Source organism: Phaseolus vulgaris, chromosome 6, assembly GCF_000499845.2.
Source record: "Phaseolus vulgaris cultivar G19833 chromosome 6, P. vulgaris v2.0, whole genome shotgun sequence".
In the NCBI taxonomy this organism is placed as follows: domain Eukaryota; kingdom Viridiplantae; phylum Streptophyta; class Magnoliopsida; order Fabales; family Fabaceae; genus Phaseolus; species Phaseolus vulgaris.
In genome coordinates, this window is record NC_023754.2 from 14,252,425 (window position 1) to 14,270,497 (window position 18,073).

Here is an 18,073-nt window from a genome sequence, read left to right on the forward strand (position 1 = left end):
GCTAGAGAGAAAAATTAGCATACAATTCATATGATTAATAGAAACAGAATCAGAACTAATTAAAGCAATAGTGTTGAAACCTGAACAACTTGTAACAAGAAGTGAAAGTGTGAAAAGAAATTTGAAATAAACCAGATTAATATAGGGCACAAGGCAGATTTCAAAGATCACGGATTTTTAAAGCAGAATCAAGAGAAACAGATACAATACAGATTTTATTCTTGTGTGGTACAACAGGTGCAGATTTTGAATGATGCAAGAATATATTGGAAACATGTTTCTGCTTAGTAAATCAAATTTGTTGCACAATCAATGTTATCAAATCAGTTAGGATTTCAATACATGAATGTCATAAAACCAATGGTCAATAACCATAAAAGCAGTCAATGGTCAAGAAGAAAGAGAAAAGAAGTTATTTCTCTTTCCTAGTCAGGTCTGAGAATCTGTAACAGAAAAACAACACGTTAAAGCATAAAATAACATATTGAAATTGTTACTGCAGGGGACAATTTAAGCTAATGATACCCAATTCATTTAGAAGAAAGTAAAACCTATCTTTAACAAGAGGTTTAGTAAAGAGATCAGCCAATTGAAATTCAGTGCCAATGAATTTAATATCACAAGTTCCATTAGCTATATGTTGTCTTAGGAAGTGATGTCTAATTTCAATATGTTTAGTTCTTGAATGCATGACAGGATTCTTAGACAAATTTATAGCACTAGTGTTATCACAATTTATAGGTATCTTGTTTAAGAGAATCCCAAAGTCACTTAGTTGTTGCCTTAGCCATAATGTTTGAGCACAACAACTTCCAGCTGCTATGTATTCTACTTCTGCTGTAGAAAGTGCAACACAAGCTTGTTTCTTGCAATGCCATGAGATTAGACTTGACCCTAGCATGTGACAAGTTCCATTTGTGCTCTTCCTATCAACCTTGCAACCTGCAAAGTCAGAATCTGAAAAACCAGTCAAGCTTAAGGAAACATTGTTTGGATACCATAGTCCAACATCTTTAGTCCCTTGCAAGTATTTCAGAATCCTCTTAGCTGCATTGTAATGTGATTCCTTTGGATCAGATTGATATCTAGCACATAAGCATACAACAAACATAATGTCAGGCCTACTAGCAGTTAAGTATAGTAAAGAACCAATTAAACCTCTGTATTTTGATTGATCCACTGATTTTCCTGCACAATCCTGGTCCAGCTGGCAGTTTGTTGAAATAGGAGTGTTGATTGCTTTGCATTGGTCCATATCAAACTTCTTAAGCAACTCCTTGCAGTACTTTGCCTGATTTATGAAGATTCCATCCTTGAGTTGTTTTACTTGTAGTCCAAGGAAGAAATTCATTTCTCCTAACATTGACATCTCAAATTCACTTTTCATTGCAGCAAAAAAGCTTCACACATTTCTTCATTTGTGGATCCAAAGATGATATCATCTACATAAACTTGCACAAGTATAATGTCTTCTCTTTTCTTCTTTATGAACAGAGTTTTATCAGAATTGCCACGGTCATATCCTTGAGAAAGCAGAAACTCACTTAGCCTCTCATACCATTGTCTAGGTGTCTGTTTTAATCCATATAATGCCTTCTTGAGCTTGTACACATGTTCTGGATTTTTGTAGTCTTCAAACCCTGGAGGATGACATACAAATACCTCTTCATTAATGTAACCATTCAAGAATGCACTCTTAACATCCATTTGAAATAGCTTGAATCCTTGTATGCTGGAAAATGCTAAGAGCAATCTGACAGCTTCAAGACGTGCTACTGGTGCATAGGTTTCACCAAAATCTATTCCCTCTTCTTGGTTGTAGCCTTTAGCAACCAGCCTTGCTTTATTTCTGGTGATAGCCCCATGTTCATCCATTTTGTTCCTGTACACCCATTTAGTTCCTATGATATTCATCTCATGTGTTCTTGGAACTAAGGACCATACTTCATTGTATTCAAACTGGTTCAGTTCTTCTTGCATTGCTGCTATCCAGTTGCTGTCTTCTAGAGCTTCCTCCAGATTTTTAGGCTCTACTTGTGAGACAAATGCCATTGTCTTGTAGAATTTGTTGAGAGAATTTCTGGTTGAGACTCTTTTCTCAATCACATTGTCAAGTGTGAGATTCCTAGGAGTCTTCCATTCTTTAGGCAATCCTGCATTCACAATAGATTCTTTGACAGTATTTGGATTAGTTGCATCAAGATCATTAGATTGATTCTTTTGTAGAATGGTTCTTAAATCATCCACACCAGGTTCATCCAGAACAAATTTAGGCACAATACAATCTGTTTCATCAAACACAACATGTATAGACTCTTCCACAACAAGCAATCTTTTGTTATATACTCTATAAGCATGTCCATTTATAGCATATCCAATATGTATCCCTTCATCAGATTTAGGATCAAATTTTCCCAGATTATCTTTACCATTATTAAGAATAAAACATTTGCAACCGAAGACCCTAAGATGACTAATGCTAGGCTTCCTACCTTTATACAATTCATAGGGAGTTTTCTTAAGAATAGGTCTAATCAAGGTTCTGTTAAGCACATAAGAGGCAGTGTATACTGCATCTGCCCAAAAATATTTAGGTAAATCAGATTCATTTAACATGGTCCTAGCTAATTCTTCTAATGATCTATTCTTCCTTTCAACTACACCATTTTGTTGGGGTGTCCTAGGGGCATAATAGCTATGTATGATCCCATGTTTATCACTAAACCTATCAAACTTTGCATTTTGAAATTCCCCCCTATGATCACTACAAATCTGTTTTATGCTATTTTCATTTTCATTATGCAGAACCTTAGCTAGTTTCTTAAAGGCTTTATATGCATCATTTTTAGAAGCAAGAAACAAACGGTTGACCTAGCGTAAGAGCGTTGCCTCGTCACGAACCTCCTTTCCAGTTTGACTCCACGTGGCTCTCAAGTTCGCACCAGAGAAAACCTCTCTGAGAACCTGAAAACACAAGGTGGCGCCTCTGCGGCCGATGGCGCTCCGACGCTCAAGTTAGCAACAAGAACACCCAAAACTCAGAGAAAATATGCTTTGTAGAACCATACTAAAGGCACACAACCCTAGCAAAATGAGCTGTAATGAAAACGTACCTCTGCAAATTCTGTTAAGTTTACCAGCTAGGTTTCTTCTCTCTCCAGGCCGTTATGCTTTTGGACGCGTGGCTCGCATCCAGCCTTGCACGTGTCGTCATCTGGGCTGAGATAGCAGGTAGCGCCCAACCCTACACGTGTCATCATCTGAGCTAGGATAGCTTGAGCGTCATTTCTCTATTGCATCCAATCTTACACGTGTCATCATCTGAGTTGGAATAACAGGAAGCATCCAACCCCTACACGTGTCGTCATCTAGGTTGAGGTAACTTGAGTGTCATTTCTGTGTAGTAACCAGTCGCGCGGCTAGATCCTCTACTCAAGGAGTAAGCTAGCACGCGACATGCTCTAGAACACCACCCGACAAGGCGAGTATCGGGTGCAGCAAAGTGCACCATCTCTGTGATATCGCTTGTCGCTAATGGCACCCTCCTTATCGCCGCGTCATGCATGTTCTGGCTGAGGAAACCTTGCCATCAACGAATGTCCACTCTGGGAATCTTGTCGCTGATAGGAAAGATGTTCCCTTCAACCCACACGCCCTTCACGCCCTATGCTGGCGCAACAATCACCTTACTGAAACTATGCGCTTGAACTTACTCTTCTGAGCCTTCAGTAGCTTCAACTGAGTTTACTGGGAAATTTGGCGATGTGCTCCTCGCGGCGGCGTCAGACCACCTGATCTCCCATTGCTAAACACGTCGACGACAGATAAACCTGGCGACAACCGACCATGTTCACTACAGAACGCCAGTTCCATGAACCGGCGACTATGCTCACCTCTGAACCATCCATCTTTCTCTTGCCCACGTGTTCCGCTGAGCACGCCCCACATAGTCACGTGCTAGACACGTCATCACACCCGATGACCTGGTCGGTACACAAGCCCCCCAGTCTCGAGCTACGACTTGTTCAGCGAGGAGACTAAAGAGGTTTAAATCCGGCGGCTTACGTGGCTTTGCGTGTTGGCGCTCATACTGTTCACTGACTTGACATTTCACCAACTTCTTCGATCATTCGACGCGTGGACTCATCAACGGCCATTATTCACAGTCGTTTGCGCTTCTCGCAACGTTCGAAACTCTTAAACACTTCGCGCAATTTCAACGTTTCATTATCTTCTAGCTTTCTTCAAACTCTCGAAACGCTCCAGCGAATGCTCCGATTTCCCCAACCACCATCTTTCTGAATACTCTTCTGATCATCTAAAGGTAACTTTTTAATCACTCCTACTGATATTTGTTGCATTTTAATCGGTTTGCATCATCCATTATCTGTCTGGAGCATACGTTGTGGGATGTTTTCATTGCTTTGTTTTCTCTTTTCTGCGTTTAGGGTTTCTAAACCTTTCTCTGCGAGCCCCTCTTGTTTTTCCCTCTCCTCTTTTTCTGTCGAGTCTTTCTGTTTACGAACTCTCATACCTTTTCGTCTTCTTGCAGCTTCCTTGATGACTCGTTCAAAAATCACACCAAACCCTCCTCCATCTCCTCGCAACCCTCCGGCGAAAGCCCGTAGGGCAAACCCTTCCTCTTCCTGCGACCCCCCAAGGGGTCCCAGCGTCCCTTCCGACCGAGTCGGGAGACCTGTGTCCTCTCATCCTAGCCAACCACAACCAAACCCACCACAAACCTGCGCGATGGTGAAGCCTCTTCCAGATTACAAACGTCTATACCCGTGGGCCTCCGCAACCTTGCTGGGTGAGACTTCATCCGTCAACTCTGATCGCGACATCCTTAGCCTCAAGAAAGGTGATAAGGAACACCTCTCTTTCAGTAAAGAGCATGATGACAAAGTAGTTGTGCGGCCTTGTCCTCCCAGTGAGCCAATCTGCACCGATGATCAGGGGAGCGACGACGCCCCCTTCTGCTTCGTTTACACTACTATGTTCAAGAAGGTCAAGCTCCGGTTTCCCTTCACACGCTTTGAGAGGGAGCTCCTGACCGAGCTCAACAGCTGGGCGTTCATACGGGCTTACCAAATCATCTGCGCACACTTGGGACACTCGGCCTCTGTGGATGTGTTCCTTTACTTGTTCGAAGCGAAGAACCCGGGCGATCGTCTATGGGTCAGCCTAAATGGGGCCGCTGGGAGGTCTATTCTCTCCATCTTCCAGCAATCCTATAAGGATTGGAAGGGGAAGTTCGTGCGTGTATGCTGCAGCGATCAAGACCCTTCCCTTCTCGACGGATTCCCCTTGTATTGGGTGAACAAGGGGAAGAAGGAGTCAAGCTTCAGGAAGGCCAGGGGGCCAGAAAAAATGGGAGAACTTGACAAGGACTTGTGCGGTTTCTGGAAAAGAGTCGCCTCTTCCAACGTGGTTCTGCCCACTTCCTTCATCATCGCCTACAAGTTTCTTGAAGGCCAGCTAGACGTCCATATAGGTTCGTCCTTAAGTCCTTGAGTTCCCTTAGCTTATACTTGCGTCGCCCTGCCTTTGCTTTGATGTTGTTGTTCTGACTTGTGTGCAGTTTTAACTTTCCCCATGCCTTGTCTTACATTGCTTATGCTTCTGTGCATTGTTAACTGCCAAACTTTTGTGTTGATTGGTAACTGTGGGCCACTAATGCAGATATGATGCTGGGGAAGGATAGAATGGCTGAGCTACGCGCCATAGCCAAGTTCCATAAGCTTGCGGCGGGCTCCCAAACGATCTCGAACTCTGTTGCGGAGATCTCCGCCGCCCAGGGCCAATCTCCACCAGCTGGTCCACCCGCAGCAGCCGCTCTTCCAGCCCTCCAACGCAAGAAACTACCCCTCAAGAAGGCCAAGAGGAAAGCCCCCAAGGTAGTGTCTGACGAAGAGGCGGACGAAAGCACCGAGGACGGGCTAGTCTGCAAAAGGAAAAGGATGGCTGTGATCGAGCCCCCAGCAATTGAGAGCACCGTCCCAAACTTCATCGAGAACCCCCCAGCGCCTCCACAGCATTCGAGTCCGCTGGGGATGCTCTCGTTTCAAACGCCTCAGTTGCTGAAGCCGCTCCTGAGCAACTTGCTAATACGCAAGCCTCCACCCAAGCCGCCGAAGAACTCCCTGCCTCACCACCACGCCTCGAAGCTCCCCCCGCCATCCAACCTTGTGAGGGTGGTGGTGAGCACCGACCTCCACCTGCTCCAGCAACCTCAAGCATCCCAGCCCCTCTTCAAGAAGCCTTGAAGTCTTTCACCGTGCGCTTAAGTGCCATGGTTGACGATTGTCTTCCCCAAATCGTCGGCGAAGGGCTAAGGGACTCCTTGGAGAAGTTCGAACTTGATAACCGGATCAACCAGGAGGTGGCAAGCACCGCGAAAGCCGCAACAGAGAAGACCAAATGCGACATGCTGATGCAAGGCCTCGAGTTTTCGCGGGTCGAAAATGCCCTCAAGGATGAGCTCCAAAGCGTGTGCAAGGACAACAAAGAACTGCGCAAGAAACTTCATGACAAACTCCAAGACGCCGTCGAGCTGGAGAATAGGATCGTCCCTCTGAGGGAGAAGATTGCCACGCTGGAGGAGGCAAAGAAAACTGATGCCCAAAAGATGGCCAACTTGGAGAAGAGGTCAATCGAGAGGGAGACTCTTCTGGGAAAGGTTGAGCAAGATCGGGATAAGGCTTCCCAGGAATTAAGTGAAACCGCTGCTGAGCTTGCCCGAGTTCGCGAAGAGAACAGCGGGCTCAAGAAGAAGGCCGACGAGCTCGAGCTTGAAGTCACCCAGGTTCGTGAAGAGAACAGTGGGTTTAAGACGAAGATCGACGAGCTTCAGCTTGAGGCTACCCAAGTTCTAACTTTCGGCTTTGGCGCTACTTTGGAGCAGTTTGCTTGCAAATATCCCGACCTTGATCTCTCTGAGTTCTCGGTATACAACAAGGTGGTGGACGGCAAGATCGTACCCCCAATTGATTTATCGCCTTGAAAACTCTTATATTTTACCTTGGTCTGTAATAATTTTCATTCTGTTCGAACTGTTCGATACTCATGTGCACACACACACACACACACACACACATATATATATACATAATCTTCTAATTTATCTGTTGTGCAATCAACTGGTTTAACTGGATGGTTTTTTCTCAACTCAACGTACCTTGTACCAACCGGTACTTAACTTTCTGCAAACCACCTTAACTTAAACAAATGGTTAATTTGAAACAATAACGTTTAGTACGAAATCACTTACTCGGCAAAAAGGGCTTAGGTCGATCTTAGTATCTGAAACCTCTCTCGCCTGATCTACCAAGGGCCGACGGTATTTCTACGTCGTCACCCAGAACTTCGCTGACGCGGCCCTTGCCATGCGATTCTCTTTCTGCTTCAATCCCAAACCATGGGCTTTTGGCGACGTCATCTTCCCTTTAACTGAAAACGTCCCTTGCGGGACCACCTTCTGACTTCATCTTTCCTCACCTGGGAGGAGAGCTGTCTTTCAGATTGCTCTCTACCTTCCCCGAGCCTTTACCCTAAGATAACTTACACCATTGTTCCCTCATATGGGGGTAGAGCCGCCTTTCGGATCCTTCTCTACCTCCCTGAGTTTCAGAACAATAATTTGGGTGGTGGGGTGTCCTCTGCGAACCTTCCCCAACCACCCTTCACCTTCGATTTAACTGGTCTTACTAGGTCAATATTGGTGTCTCTCTCAAGGGGAAAAGAGTCCTTCTCCAACCCTCCTTTCCCACACTTGAGATCGTTAACACCCCTAACTTTTCAGTTTCACCTTGCCTGAACTCACTCGAGGGTGAGAAGGACTTTTCCTGATGCCTCAACTTGCCCAGGGGTTACATCTCCTCCTCCCCCGGATGCACTGAGGGCTTTCAACTTGCCTCAATTCGCTCACGCAAAGAGGTTTTGTGATCTGTTTTTGCCTGTGCTCGCTCACGGCGAGTAGGACTTTAATCTTTTCTCGCCTGCGCTCGCTCAGGGCGAGGAGGTCTTTTAAATCTCTTTCTCGCCTCCACTCGCTCAAGGCGAGGAGGTCTTTTAAATCTCTTTCTCACCTGCACTCGCTCAAGGCGAGGAGGTCTTTTAAATCTCTTCCTCGCCGGGAGGAAATCTGATACTTGTGCCTCCGATCGCCGGGAGGCGGTGAGGACTTAAAAATCTTTGTTCTTGTGCCTCCGATCGCCATATGGCGATGAGGACTTAGAAAACTTTATTCTTGTGCCTCGGATCGCCATATGGCGATGAGGACTTAGAAAACTTTATTTTTGTGCCTCGGATCGCCATATGGCGATGAGGACTTAGAAAACTTTATTCTTGTGCCTCCGATCGCCATATGGCGATGAGGACTTAAAAAACTTTACGTTTCGAAAACTTTGTACTGGATGCATGCGGTTTGGATTTACCATTTTTCTTAAAACTACACAAGGGCGATAGAGTCTTTCCCTACAAACTTGGCAAACAGACAGCATGCAAACTTAATAGCCGGGAAACTTTGATAAACTTCGAAACCTCTTTACTGGGTGACCTCATTAAAACCCTCCTTAGGGAAAAAGAGTGCCCCCTTGAAAAATTGCTTAAACTGATACATCTTAAACTGTTGGAGTTAATTGCTACTTACAAGGGCTTAACTGTAGTAAAACTTGAGATGGGTGGCGTTCCAAGTGCGAGGAATCGCCCCTCCCTCCAGTGTCTCCAAGCGGTAGGCGCCGTTCCCGAGTGCTTCAGTTATTCTGAACGGTCCTGTCCACTTGGGTGACAATTTGTTTTCCATCTCGTACTGGTGGGCCTTCCTCATCACCAGGTCACCATCTCTGAAATGCCTTGGCTTTATCTTGGAGTTGTACTTACGCTCAACTCTTCTCTTTACTGCCTCAGCCTTCACCCGCGCTTCCTCCCTGACCTCGTCCACCAAATCCAAGTTCATTCTCCTTTCTTCGTTCGAGTCTTCCGCCACGAAGTTCTGGAACCTCGGCGAGCTTTCCTGGATTTCAACTGGAATCATGGCGTCGCATCCATACACTAAGCTAAACGGGGTTTCGTGGGTTCTCGATTGCTCAGTGGTATGATATGCCCATACTATACGGGGAACTTCCTCAGCCCAAGACCCCTTGGCCTTTTCCAGCCTCCTCTTCAATCCTCTCAGCAGAACCCGGTTAGCGGACTCCACTTGCCCATTCGTTTCCGGGTGTTCCACGGAAGCAAACACCTGTTGTGTCCCGATGTCCTCGCACAGCTTCTTCAACAGGTGGCTTGCGAACTGAGTCCCGTTGTCTGATATTAGACGCTTGGGCACACCAAAACGACACACAATATTCTTCCACACGAAACTCTGGATTTTGTGTGCGGTGATCTGGGCTACTGGTTCTGCCTCGATCCATTTGGTGAAGTATTCGATCGCCACAACCAAATACTTCATTTTCCTGATCGCTAACGGGAAGGGCCCCAGAATGTCGTTTCCCCAAGTGTGGAACGACCAGGGGCTGTAGATTGACCTTAGCTCTTATGGGGGCGCCTTGTGCCAGTCGGCGTGCTGCTGGCATTGCTTGCAGCACTGGGCATATCTCTTGCAATCTTCCCTCATTGTGGGCCAGTAATAACCTGCACAGACAGTTCTTGTCGCCAGAGATCGACCTCCAATGTGGTTCCCACAAATCCCTTCATGGAGTTCAGCCATAATTCTCGTGCACTTCTCTCCGTGTACACATACAAGGAGAGGGTGTGTAAATCCGAACCTGTAGAGCTCGCCATCAATGAGGGTAAACTTGCTGGAGCTTTTCTTCATTTTTCTGGCTTCTGTTGAATCCATTGGGAGCACACCATCTGCCAAGTAGCGCTGGTATGGCGTTATCCACGTATCAGGCTCGTGGATAGCGCAAACTTGCGTCATGCTTACCTCTTTCGCTGGGTGCGCCCTGACCCTTGGCGTCCTCAAGGTCTCCTGCATTAGAGATCTATGGCTCCTCGCCGTTCTTTTCGTCGACCTGCAAACATGAAGAACCTGGTGGTCTGCCACGAATGCTCGAGGCGTCTTCAAAGTTTCTTGAATAACGGTCCTCTGTCTGCCCCCCTTGCCCGAACTGGCAAGCTTGGCTAGCAAGTCAGCTCGGGCATTCTGCTCTCTTGGCACGTGTACCACTTCAAACGAAGCGAAAGATCTCCTTAGCTCTTGCACGTACTCCAGGTAGGCTGCCATCTGCGGGTCCTTGGCTTGGAACTCGCCGGTTACTTGTCCAGTGACCAACAACGAATCGCTCTTGGCCATCAGCACCTTCGCCCCCATTTCCTTCGCCAACAAGATACCAGCGATCAAGGCCTCATACTCTGCTTGATTGTTGCTTGCTTTGAAAGCAAACCTCAGTGATTGCTCTATCAACACGCCGTTGGGTCCCTCCAAAATGACCCCAGCCCCGCTGCCCAGCTGGTTAGATGACTTGTCCACCGAGAGTACCCAACGAAAGTCATCCTTGGCGTTTTGAGCTGTTTCAGAAGACAGCTCGACCACGAAATCAGCGAAGATTTGCCCCTTGATCGACCCCCGGGGCTCGTACTTGATGTCGAATTCCGACAGCTCCACCGCCCACTTCACCATTCTTCCAGTTGCATTCGGTTTCTTCAAAACCTTTTGGATGGGCAAGTCAGTCATTACCAACACCGTAAAGCTCTGGAAGTAATGGCGCAGCCTTCTCGCCGAAAATACAACTGCTAACGCCGCCTTTTCTAAGGTCTGATACCTCACTTCTAGGCCTTGCAGCACCTTGCTAACAAAATAGATGGGTTTTTGGACCTGATCTTGATCCTGGACGAGCACGACGCTTATTGCCCTCTCAGTTATGGCAAAATACAGTCTAAGTGGCGTTGCTGCTTGGGGTTTGCACAGAACTGGTGGGCTTGCCAAATATTCTTTGAGCTTCATGAAGGCTCCTCACACTCCTTCGTCCAGAAAAACCTATTGTTCCTCTTCAAGCACTGGAAGTATGGGTGGCCCTTCTCTCCACTGGCCGATACAAATCGAGACAAGGCGGCCATCCGCCCCGTGAGCTGCTGCACCTCCTTCACGGTGGCGGGGCTCCTCATCGCCAAAATGGCGGCACACTTCTCGGGGTTAGCCTCGATTCCCCTCTCTGACAGGAGAAATCCCAGAAATTTCCCTGCTTCCACACCAAAGACACACTTCTCAGGATTTAGTTTCAGCTTGTACCTGGCGATGGTGACGAACAACTCTTCTAAATCGGCGACATGCTTGCTTTTCTCCAGGGACGTCACGACCATGTTGTTAACGTATGCCTGCACATTCCTCCCGAGCATAGGTGCAAACACCTTGTCCATTAGCCTTTGGTATGTGGCTCCCGTATTCTTCAGTCCGAAGGGCATCACCTTGTAGCAGTAGCATGACCTTTCTGTCATGAAGACAATATTCTCTTCATCCATGGGGTGCATTTGATTTGGTTGTACCCAGAGAAGGCGTCCAGAAAACTGAGTAGCCTTCACCCTGATGCATTGTCTACCAGGGCGTCTATACTCGGCAAAGGATAAGAATCCTTTAGACAGGCCTTATTCAGGTCTGTGAAATCAACACACATTCGCCATTTTCCAGCTTAAACGTCTTGCCGTTGATCTTCTTCTCGAGCCATTCTTCCACTGGCTGAGGCTTCTTTTCGCTGGCGATCAACTCCCTCGCGATACCTGTTTCCCTGGCGGTCTCCGAGCAGCTTCTTTCTCCCTCCAACCGAGCGGCGCTCTCGGACCTCGCCTTTATATCCTCCATAGGCACATCTCCCTCGGCGGCCACCTCCAACACCGTATCTGAAACTCGCCGGGTTTCCTGCGCAGGCTCCGCGCCAGGGGGAGGCGTTGTGGTTACGTGGCACACAGACCTCTTATTCTTGAGGCTGTTTTCGTAACACTTCTTCGCCTCCTTTGGGTCAGAGCAAATGGTGATGATCAAACCCTCCATAGACGGTAGTTTGACTTTCATGTGCCTTGTCAAAGGCACAACTCCCGTTCTGTTGAGCGTTGGCCTTCCCAACAATATATTGTATACCGACGGAGCGTTTACAACAAGATACCTGATCTTCTCTGCTTGTGAGGCCAAACCATCTGTGAAGGTCGTCCTCAACTCAATATACCCCCTTACCTCCACTTGACCGCCGGCGAAACCGTACAGGCAGCCCCCATAAGGCCTCAATTGATCGGGGGACAGTTGTAACTTTTCAAAAGTCGGCCAAAACATTACATCTGCCGAGCTTCCTTGGTCGACCAGCACCCGGTGGACAGTCCTTCCCGCTATGACAAGCGAGATCACAATAGGGTCGTTGTCGTGAGGTACAACGTCCCTAAGGTCTCCTTTGGTGAACGTGATGTCCACGTCGGGTGAATGGTCCTCAAAAACTTCCCCTGACATCACCGACCTCGCGTACTTCATGCGCTGAGATACAGTGCACCCTCCACCTGAGAATCCACCAGCTATGGTGTGGATCTCGCCGTGGACGGGCACCTCGTGCTGCTGTCCTTCATTGCCTGCTGGTTGGGAACCTGCTGATTGGCCCGCTTGCTTTTCCAGCAAGTAATCCTTTAGGAATCCGCACTTGACCAACTCAGCGAGTTGGTAACCCAAAGCCAAACACGAGTTGATGGAGTGGCCAAAGCTCTTGTGGAACTCACACCACGTGTCTGGTTTTGGACCCAAAACCTTCTCTGTCGTCTTCTCAGGCACTTTGAGCCTGGCAGTGATATTCGGGATGGCGATCAGGTCAGCCAACCCCATCACGAACTCATACCTTGGTGGGCGATTGGTCTCTCTGGGCCGCCCTGGCCCCTTCCCCTTACTCTTCTTGGGGTCATAAGGATGGCGCATCCTCTGGTCCCTCTTCCCCGTCGCTGCCTCCATTACTCTTTGCGGCTGGACCCTCGTCTGGGCACGCGGTTTAGCTGGGGCCACGTTTCCCCTTTTCTCGGAGACTTCGCTTTCAGCGGCGATGTGAGCTACGGCACGTCGCCGGATTTCAGCGAACGTGGCGGGGTGACTCCTGATAAGCGACTCACTAAAGGGCGCAGGTAACATGCCCTTCTTGAAGGTGTGTACAAACATTTCCTCGTCTTTTCCTGGCAAGCGGACTATCTGAGCTCCGAATCTATTCAGAAAATCCTTCAAGGACTCCCCTTGGTACTGCCTTACGTCAAACAGGTCGTAAGACACCAATGGTGGTGCCTTGTTCACTATATACTTCTCAACAAACATCTTGGAAAACTGTTGAAACGTGGTAATGTGGCCAGTAGGTATACTGACGAACTAGTCTAACGCTGTTCCACTAAGGGTGCTCATGAACACCTTACAGTAGACCGCGTCCAACCCCCCCGAGAGCATCATCTGGGTATGAAAAGCCGTGAGATGGGCCTCAGGGTCCTCCACCCCGGTGAAAGACGCTTTCACCGCCACAGTATTAGCCGGGACCACCGAGTCCATGATTTCCTGAGAAAATGGCATGGGAAAGCTGCGCGGTGGGAATGGGGGTGCAGATCTGTCCCCGACCGCATGCTCCTCCCGCTCTTGAAGGGCTTTACGCAGCTCCTCATTAACCCTGTTAAGCTCCTCACTTCTAGCTTGCGAGGCCACCAGCGCCTCGTGCATTCTTTCTTGCTCAGAACGTGATGCAGCCACGTTCTCCTGCAGCGTCCTCATCATATCCATCACCTGCGTCATGGACACAGCGTCCTCATCTGTCGACGGCACGATCGAACTGGATCGCGTTGTCCTCATCCTTTCTCAGCAGATTCAGCAGCTCAAAGAAACTTCAAACAAACGGTGAAAACTCTAGAAATCGACTGCGACAGCGAGCAGTCGAACAGAAAGCACCAAAAACTCAACAAACACGAACTATGGTTGGGAATCACCTTTTATACGGCCCCACGGTTGGCGCCAGATGATCCTGCTGGTTGACCTAGCGTAAGAGCGTTGCCTCGTCACGAACCTCCTCACCAGCTTGAATCCACGTGGCTCTCAAGTTTGCACCACAGAAAACCTCTCTAAGAACCTGAAAACACAAGGTGGCGCCTCTGCGGTCGGTGGCGCTCCGACGCTCAAGTCAGCAACAAGAACACCCAAAACTCAGAGAAAATATACTCTGTAGAACTATACTAAAGGCACACAACCCTAGCAAAATGAGCCGTAATGAAAATGTACCTCTGCAAATTCTGTTAAGTTTACCTTTATAGCTAGGTTTCTTCTCTCTCTAGGCCGTTATGCTTTTGGACGCGTGGCTCGCATCCAGCCTTGCACGTGTCGTCATCTGAGCTGAGATAGCAGGTAGCGCCCAACCCTACATGTGTCATCATCTGAGCTAGGATAGCTTGAGCGTAATTTCTCTATTGCATCCAACCTTACACGTGTCATCATCTGCGTTGGAATAACAGGTAGCATCCAACCCTACACGTGTCGTCATCTAGGTTGAGGTAACTTTAGCGTCATTTATGTGTAGTAACCAGTCGCGCGGTAAGTCCTCTACTCAAGGAGTAAGCTAGCACGCGACATGCTCTAGAACACCACCCGACAAGGCGAGTATCGGGTGCAGCAAAGTGCACCATCTCTGTGATATCGCTTGTCGCTAATGGCACCCTCCTTATCGCTGCACCATGCATGTTCTGGCTGAGGAAACCTTGCCATCAACGAATGTCCACTCTGGGAATCCTGTCACTGATAGGCAAGATGTTCCCTTCAACCCACACGCCCTTCACGCCCTATGCTGGCGCAACAATCACCTTACTGAAACTATGCGCTTGAACTTACTCTTATGAGCCTTCAGTAGCTTCAACTGAGTTTACTGGGAAATCTGGCGATGTGCTCCTCGCAGCGGCGTCAGACCACCTGATCTCCCATTGCTAAACACGTCGACGACAGATAAATCCAGCGACAACCGACCATGTTCACTACAGAACACCAGTTCCATGAACCGACGACTATGCTCACCTCTGAACCATCCATCTTTCTCTTGCCCACGTGTTCCGCTGAGCACGCCCCACATAGTCACGTGCTAGACATGTCATCACACCCGATGAACTGGTCGGTACAAAAGTCATCAACAATTACCAAAGCATAGTAATTTCCAGCTAAACTAGCAGTCCTAGATTGCCCAAACAAGTCCATATGCAAAACATCTAAAGCTTTATTTGTAGAAACCACATCTTTTGATTTAAAGGAAGTTCTAATCTATTTGCCCTTTACACAAGCATCACACAATCTGTTATTTTGAAACTTTATATTTGGTAAACCAGACACAATATCTTTATACATCAACTTATTCAAGTGATTAGTATGGATATGAGCTAATCTCCTGTGCCATAGCCAAGATTCATCACTTTTTGATAACAAGCATTCATTTTCAGAGTTCCTATTCATGATATCTAAGAGATAGATGTTATTTACCCTTCTACCTGTGAACAACACCTTACCAAAAGTTTCACTTGAGATTGTACATGTGTTGGTTTCAAAATTGACCTTGTAGCCCTTGTCACACAGTTGGCTAATGCTTAAGAGACTATGCTTTAGTCCCTCCACATATAGGACATTCTCAATTGTGGTTGACTTTGCAGTACCAACATCTCCTCTTCCAAGAATTCTTCCTCTATTATTATCTCCATATGTGACGTGTCCTTCAGCTTTAAGTTTCAGATTTGTGAATTCAGTAACATCACCAATCATGTGCTTTGAGCACCCGCTATCCAAGTACCATTGATTTTTCCTGCTTTTTTTCTGCAAAACAAAACAGATTTAACACATATGGTACCCTTTTCTAGTTTAGGGTCCAGCATGATTAATACCCCTCCTTAGGAAGCCATTTGGCTAACCCTTTGGGAACAAGGTACCTTCTAGCTTTACATATTCTAGAGATATGTCCATTTTTCATACAGTAAAAGCAAGATGCAGTATGCATAGTATTTGAACTGCTAAAAGAAGAAAAACATGTTTTGGAAGGAACAAAAAAACTGGATAGCTTTTTAACATTGTTCTTCATTCCAAGATTGTATCCTAGACCATTCTTATTAAAAACAACATTTTTTGAACCCAGCAGTGTTTCAAGAATTTCTCTTCCTTTGGTGAAACTTGATAGTGTTTTTAGCAGAGATTCAACCTGTTTTTCCAATTTCTTACAATTTTCACAAGTTTTTATTGATGCATGCAGACATGTTAATTCAAGGCTAACCAAGTCAGTTTTAGCTTTGTGTAATTCTTCTTTAAGAGCCTTAACTTTAGGTTCCAGTACCCTATTTACTTTGTTCAGTCTGTTACATATGACAGCCAATCTATTTGCTTCATCATGTGTTTCCATAAAGGCAATTAATAGCTGATCATAATTTTCAGAATCAGTTGAATAGTCACTTACTGAATCAGATGTTGATCCTTCATCATTCACCATGAAGCACAGATTTGCTTCTTCACTTCCAGTTGAAGAGTCACTTGTTGAGGATACATCATTCTCTTCCCAAGAGATATAAGCTCTTTTTCCTTTGCCTCTTTCACTCTTCTTGCTTGCTGATTTTTCTTTGTTTTGATTGTTTGGGCAATCAACCTTTATATGACCTGGCTTGCCACAACCAAAGCAAGTATAACTAGAAGAATTTGAGTCATTGGATATAGAATACCTTTTTATTTGTTGAGTTCTGTCTCGGTTCTTCCTTTTAAGAAACCTGCTGAATTTTCTGGTGAGCAGACTCAAGGTCTCATCATGTTCAAAATTCTTCTCTTCCTCACTTGTATCATGTTCCATGGTAGTCTTTAAGGCAATTCCTTTGGCTCTTTTCTCTAATGTTTCTTGTTCTTTCAATCTTTTGAGTTCTAACTCATGTTCAATCAATTTTCCAAAGAGTGCAGCAGTAGACATCTTGGATAAATCTCTGGATTCAGAGATTGTTGTTACCTTAGGCTGTCAGCTCCTATCAAGGCATTTAAGCACCTTTATGTTGAGCTCTTCCTTGTCAAAGACCTTACCAAGACCAGTGAGATGATTCACAATATGTGTAAACTGTTTCTGCACATCTACAATGCTTTCTTCTGATTGCATCCTAAACAACTCATATTCTTGAATGAGTGAATGCTTCCTTGAACGTTTCACATCATATGTGCCCTCATGGGTTACCTCTAGTACTTCCCACATCTCTTTAGCTGAGTTGCATTGGGACACTCTAAAGAGTTCATCCATATTTAGTGCAGAGGTGATGATGTTCTTGGCTAAGGAGTCATATTGAGCCTTCTTCCTTTCAGTTTCACTCCATTCAGACCAAGGCTTCTTCACAGTTTCTTCTTTGACAACCTGTATAGGTATACAAGGTCCACTGACCACTGCATCCCAAATACCCATGTCAATAGATTCCATGAAGATCTTCATCCTAATTTTCCAGAAAGCATAATTCACACCACCAAACATAGGAGGTCTATTTATAGACGCACCTTCAGCAAAAGGCATTTTAAACTCAGACATAATGCATACACTTGAGAAAAATACAAGCCCTAGCTCTTGATACCAATTGTTGGGTCTATTAATGTCTAAGTTCAAGAGGGGAGGGGTGAATTGAACATATAAAATTTTCGCAAACACAAACTGTTTTCAGTATATCAGAGAAAAAGAACAGATTGCTTTTAAAAGAAACAGATTGATTCTTCAAAACAGTCTAACACAATTTGAACTTATTCAGATTGAAATTGCAATCAAACAGAGAGGTATAACAGAATCAGATTGGTTAACTTTTACCAACTTGAAGAATACAGATTATACCAAGAAATCAATCAAGTTCATTCAACACAAGGTTTCAAAGAGAATGAGTCTTTGTCAGGATTTAATGAATAAAACTATTTGTCCTTAAACCAATTAAAACCTCATATACAAATACTTTATTAGTGATTAGAGAATTTTAACAAATCAAGAAGAACAGTTTTTATTAAACCCAGAATTAACAGATTTGATTTCAAATGAACAGATTTCGATCTTGACAAAATTAAGCAAAAGAACCAGAAACGAGTGCAGGGATGAGAAGAAAAGGACAAGCAAGT

At 45.9% G+C, this 18,073-nt stretch overlaps 5 protein-coding genes across 5 annotated transcripts; all 5 read right to left on the minus strand.

Annotated features, from left to right (window-relative positions):
* Positions 1 to 429: 429 nt before the first annotated feature.
* LOC137833430 (uncharacterized mitochondrial protein AtMg00810-like) lies at positions 430 to 1,387 on the minus strand. Its single transcript, XM_068641782.1, has 2 exons — positions 526 to 1,387; positions 430 to 443 (listed from the first exon to the last, which is right to left on the minus strand). The coding sequence occupies exons 1-2, from the start codon at positions 1,385 to 1,387 to the stop codon at positions 430 to 432; spliced, it is 876 nt and encodes a 291-aa protein (XP_068497883.1).
* Positions 1,388 to 9,532: 8,145 nt separating this feature from the next.
* LOC137833431 (uncharacterized) lies at positions 9,533 to 10,945 on the minus strand. Its single transcript, XM_068641783.1, has 2 exons — positions 10,481 to 10,945; positions 9,533 to 10,315 (listed from the first exon to the last, which is right to left on the minus strand). Exons 1-2 carry the CDS (start codon positions 10,943 to 10,945, stop codon positions 9,533 to 9,535), a joined length of 1,248 nt encoding a protein of 415 aa, XP_068497884.1.
* A 642-nt stretch (positions 10,946 to 11,587) lies between these two features.
* On the minus strand, positions 11,588 to 13,270 carry LOC137833432 (uncharacterized). Its single transcript, XM_068641784.1, has 2 exons — positions 12,335 to 13,270; positions 11,588 to 12,238 (listed from the first exon to the last, which is right to left on the minus strand). The coding sequence occupies exons 1-2, from the start codon at positions 13,268 to 13,270 to the stop codon at positions 11,588 to 11,590; spliced, it is 1,587 nt and encodes a 528-aa protein (XP_068497885.1).
* A 1,965-nt stretch (positions 13,271 to 15,235) lies between these two features.
* On the minus strand, positions 15,236 to 16,907 carry LOC137833433 (uncharacterized). The gene is made up of 2 exons (XM_068641785.1): positions 16,230 to 16,907; positions 15,236 to 15,778 (listed from the first exon to the last, which is right to left on the minus strand). The coding sequence occupies exons 1-2, from the start codon at positions 16,905 to 16,907 to the stop codon at positions 15,236 to 15,238; spliced, it is 1,221 nt and encodes a 406-aa protein (XP_068497886.1).
* Positions 16,908 to 16,952: 45 nt separating this feature from the next.
* On the minus strand, positions 16,953 to 17,411 carry LOC137833434 (uncharacterized). The gene has a single exon (XM_068641786.1). The coding sequence runs from the start codon at positions 17,409 to 17,411 to the stop codon at positions 16,953 to 16,955; it is 459 nt and encodes a 152-aa protein (XP_068497887.1).
* Positions 17,412 to 18,073: the final 662 nt, after the last annotated feature.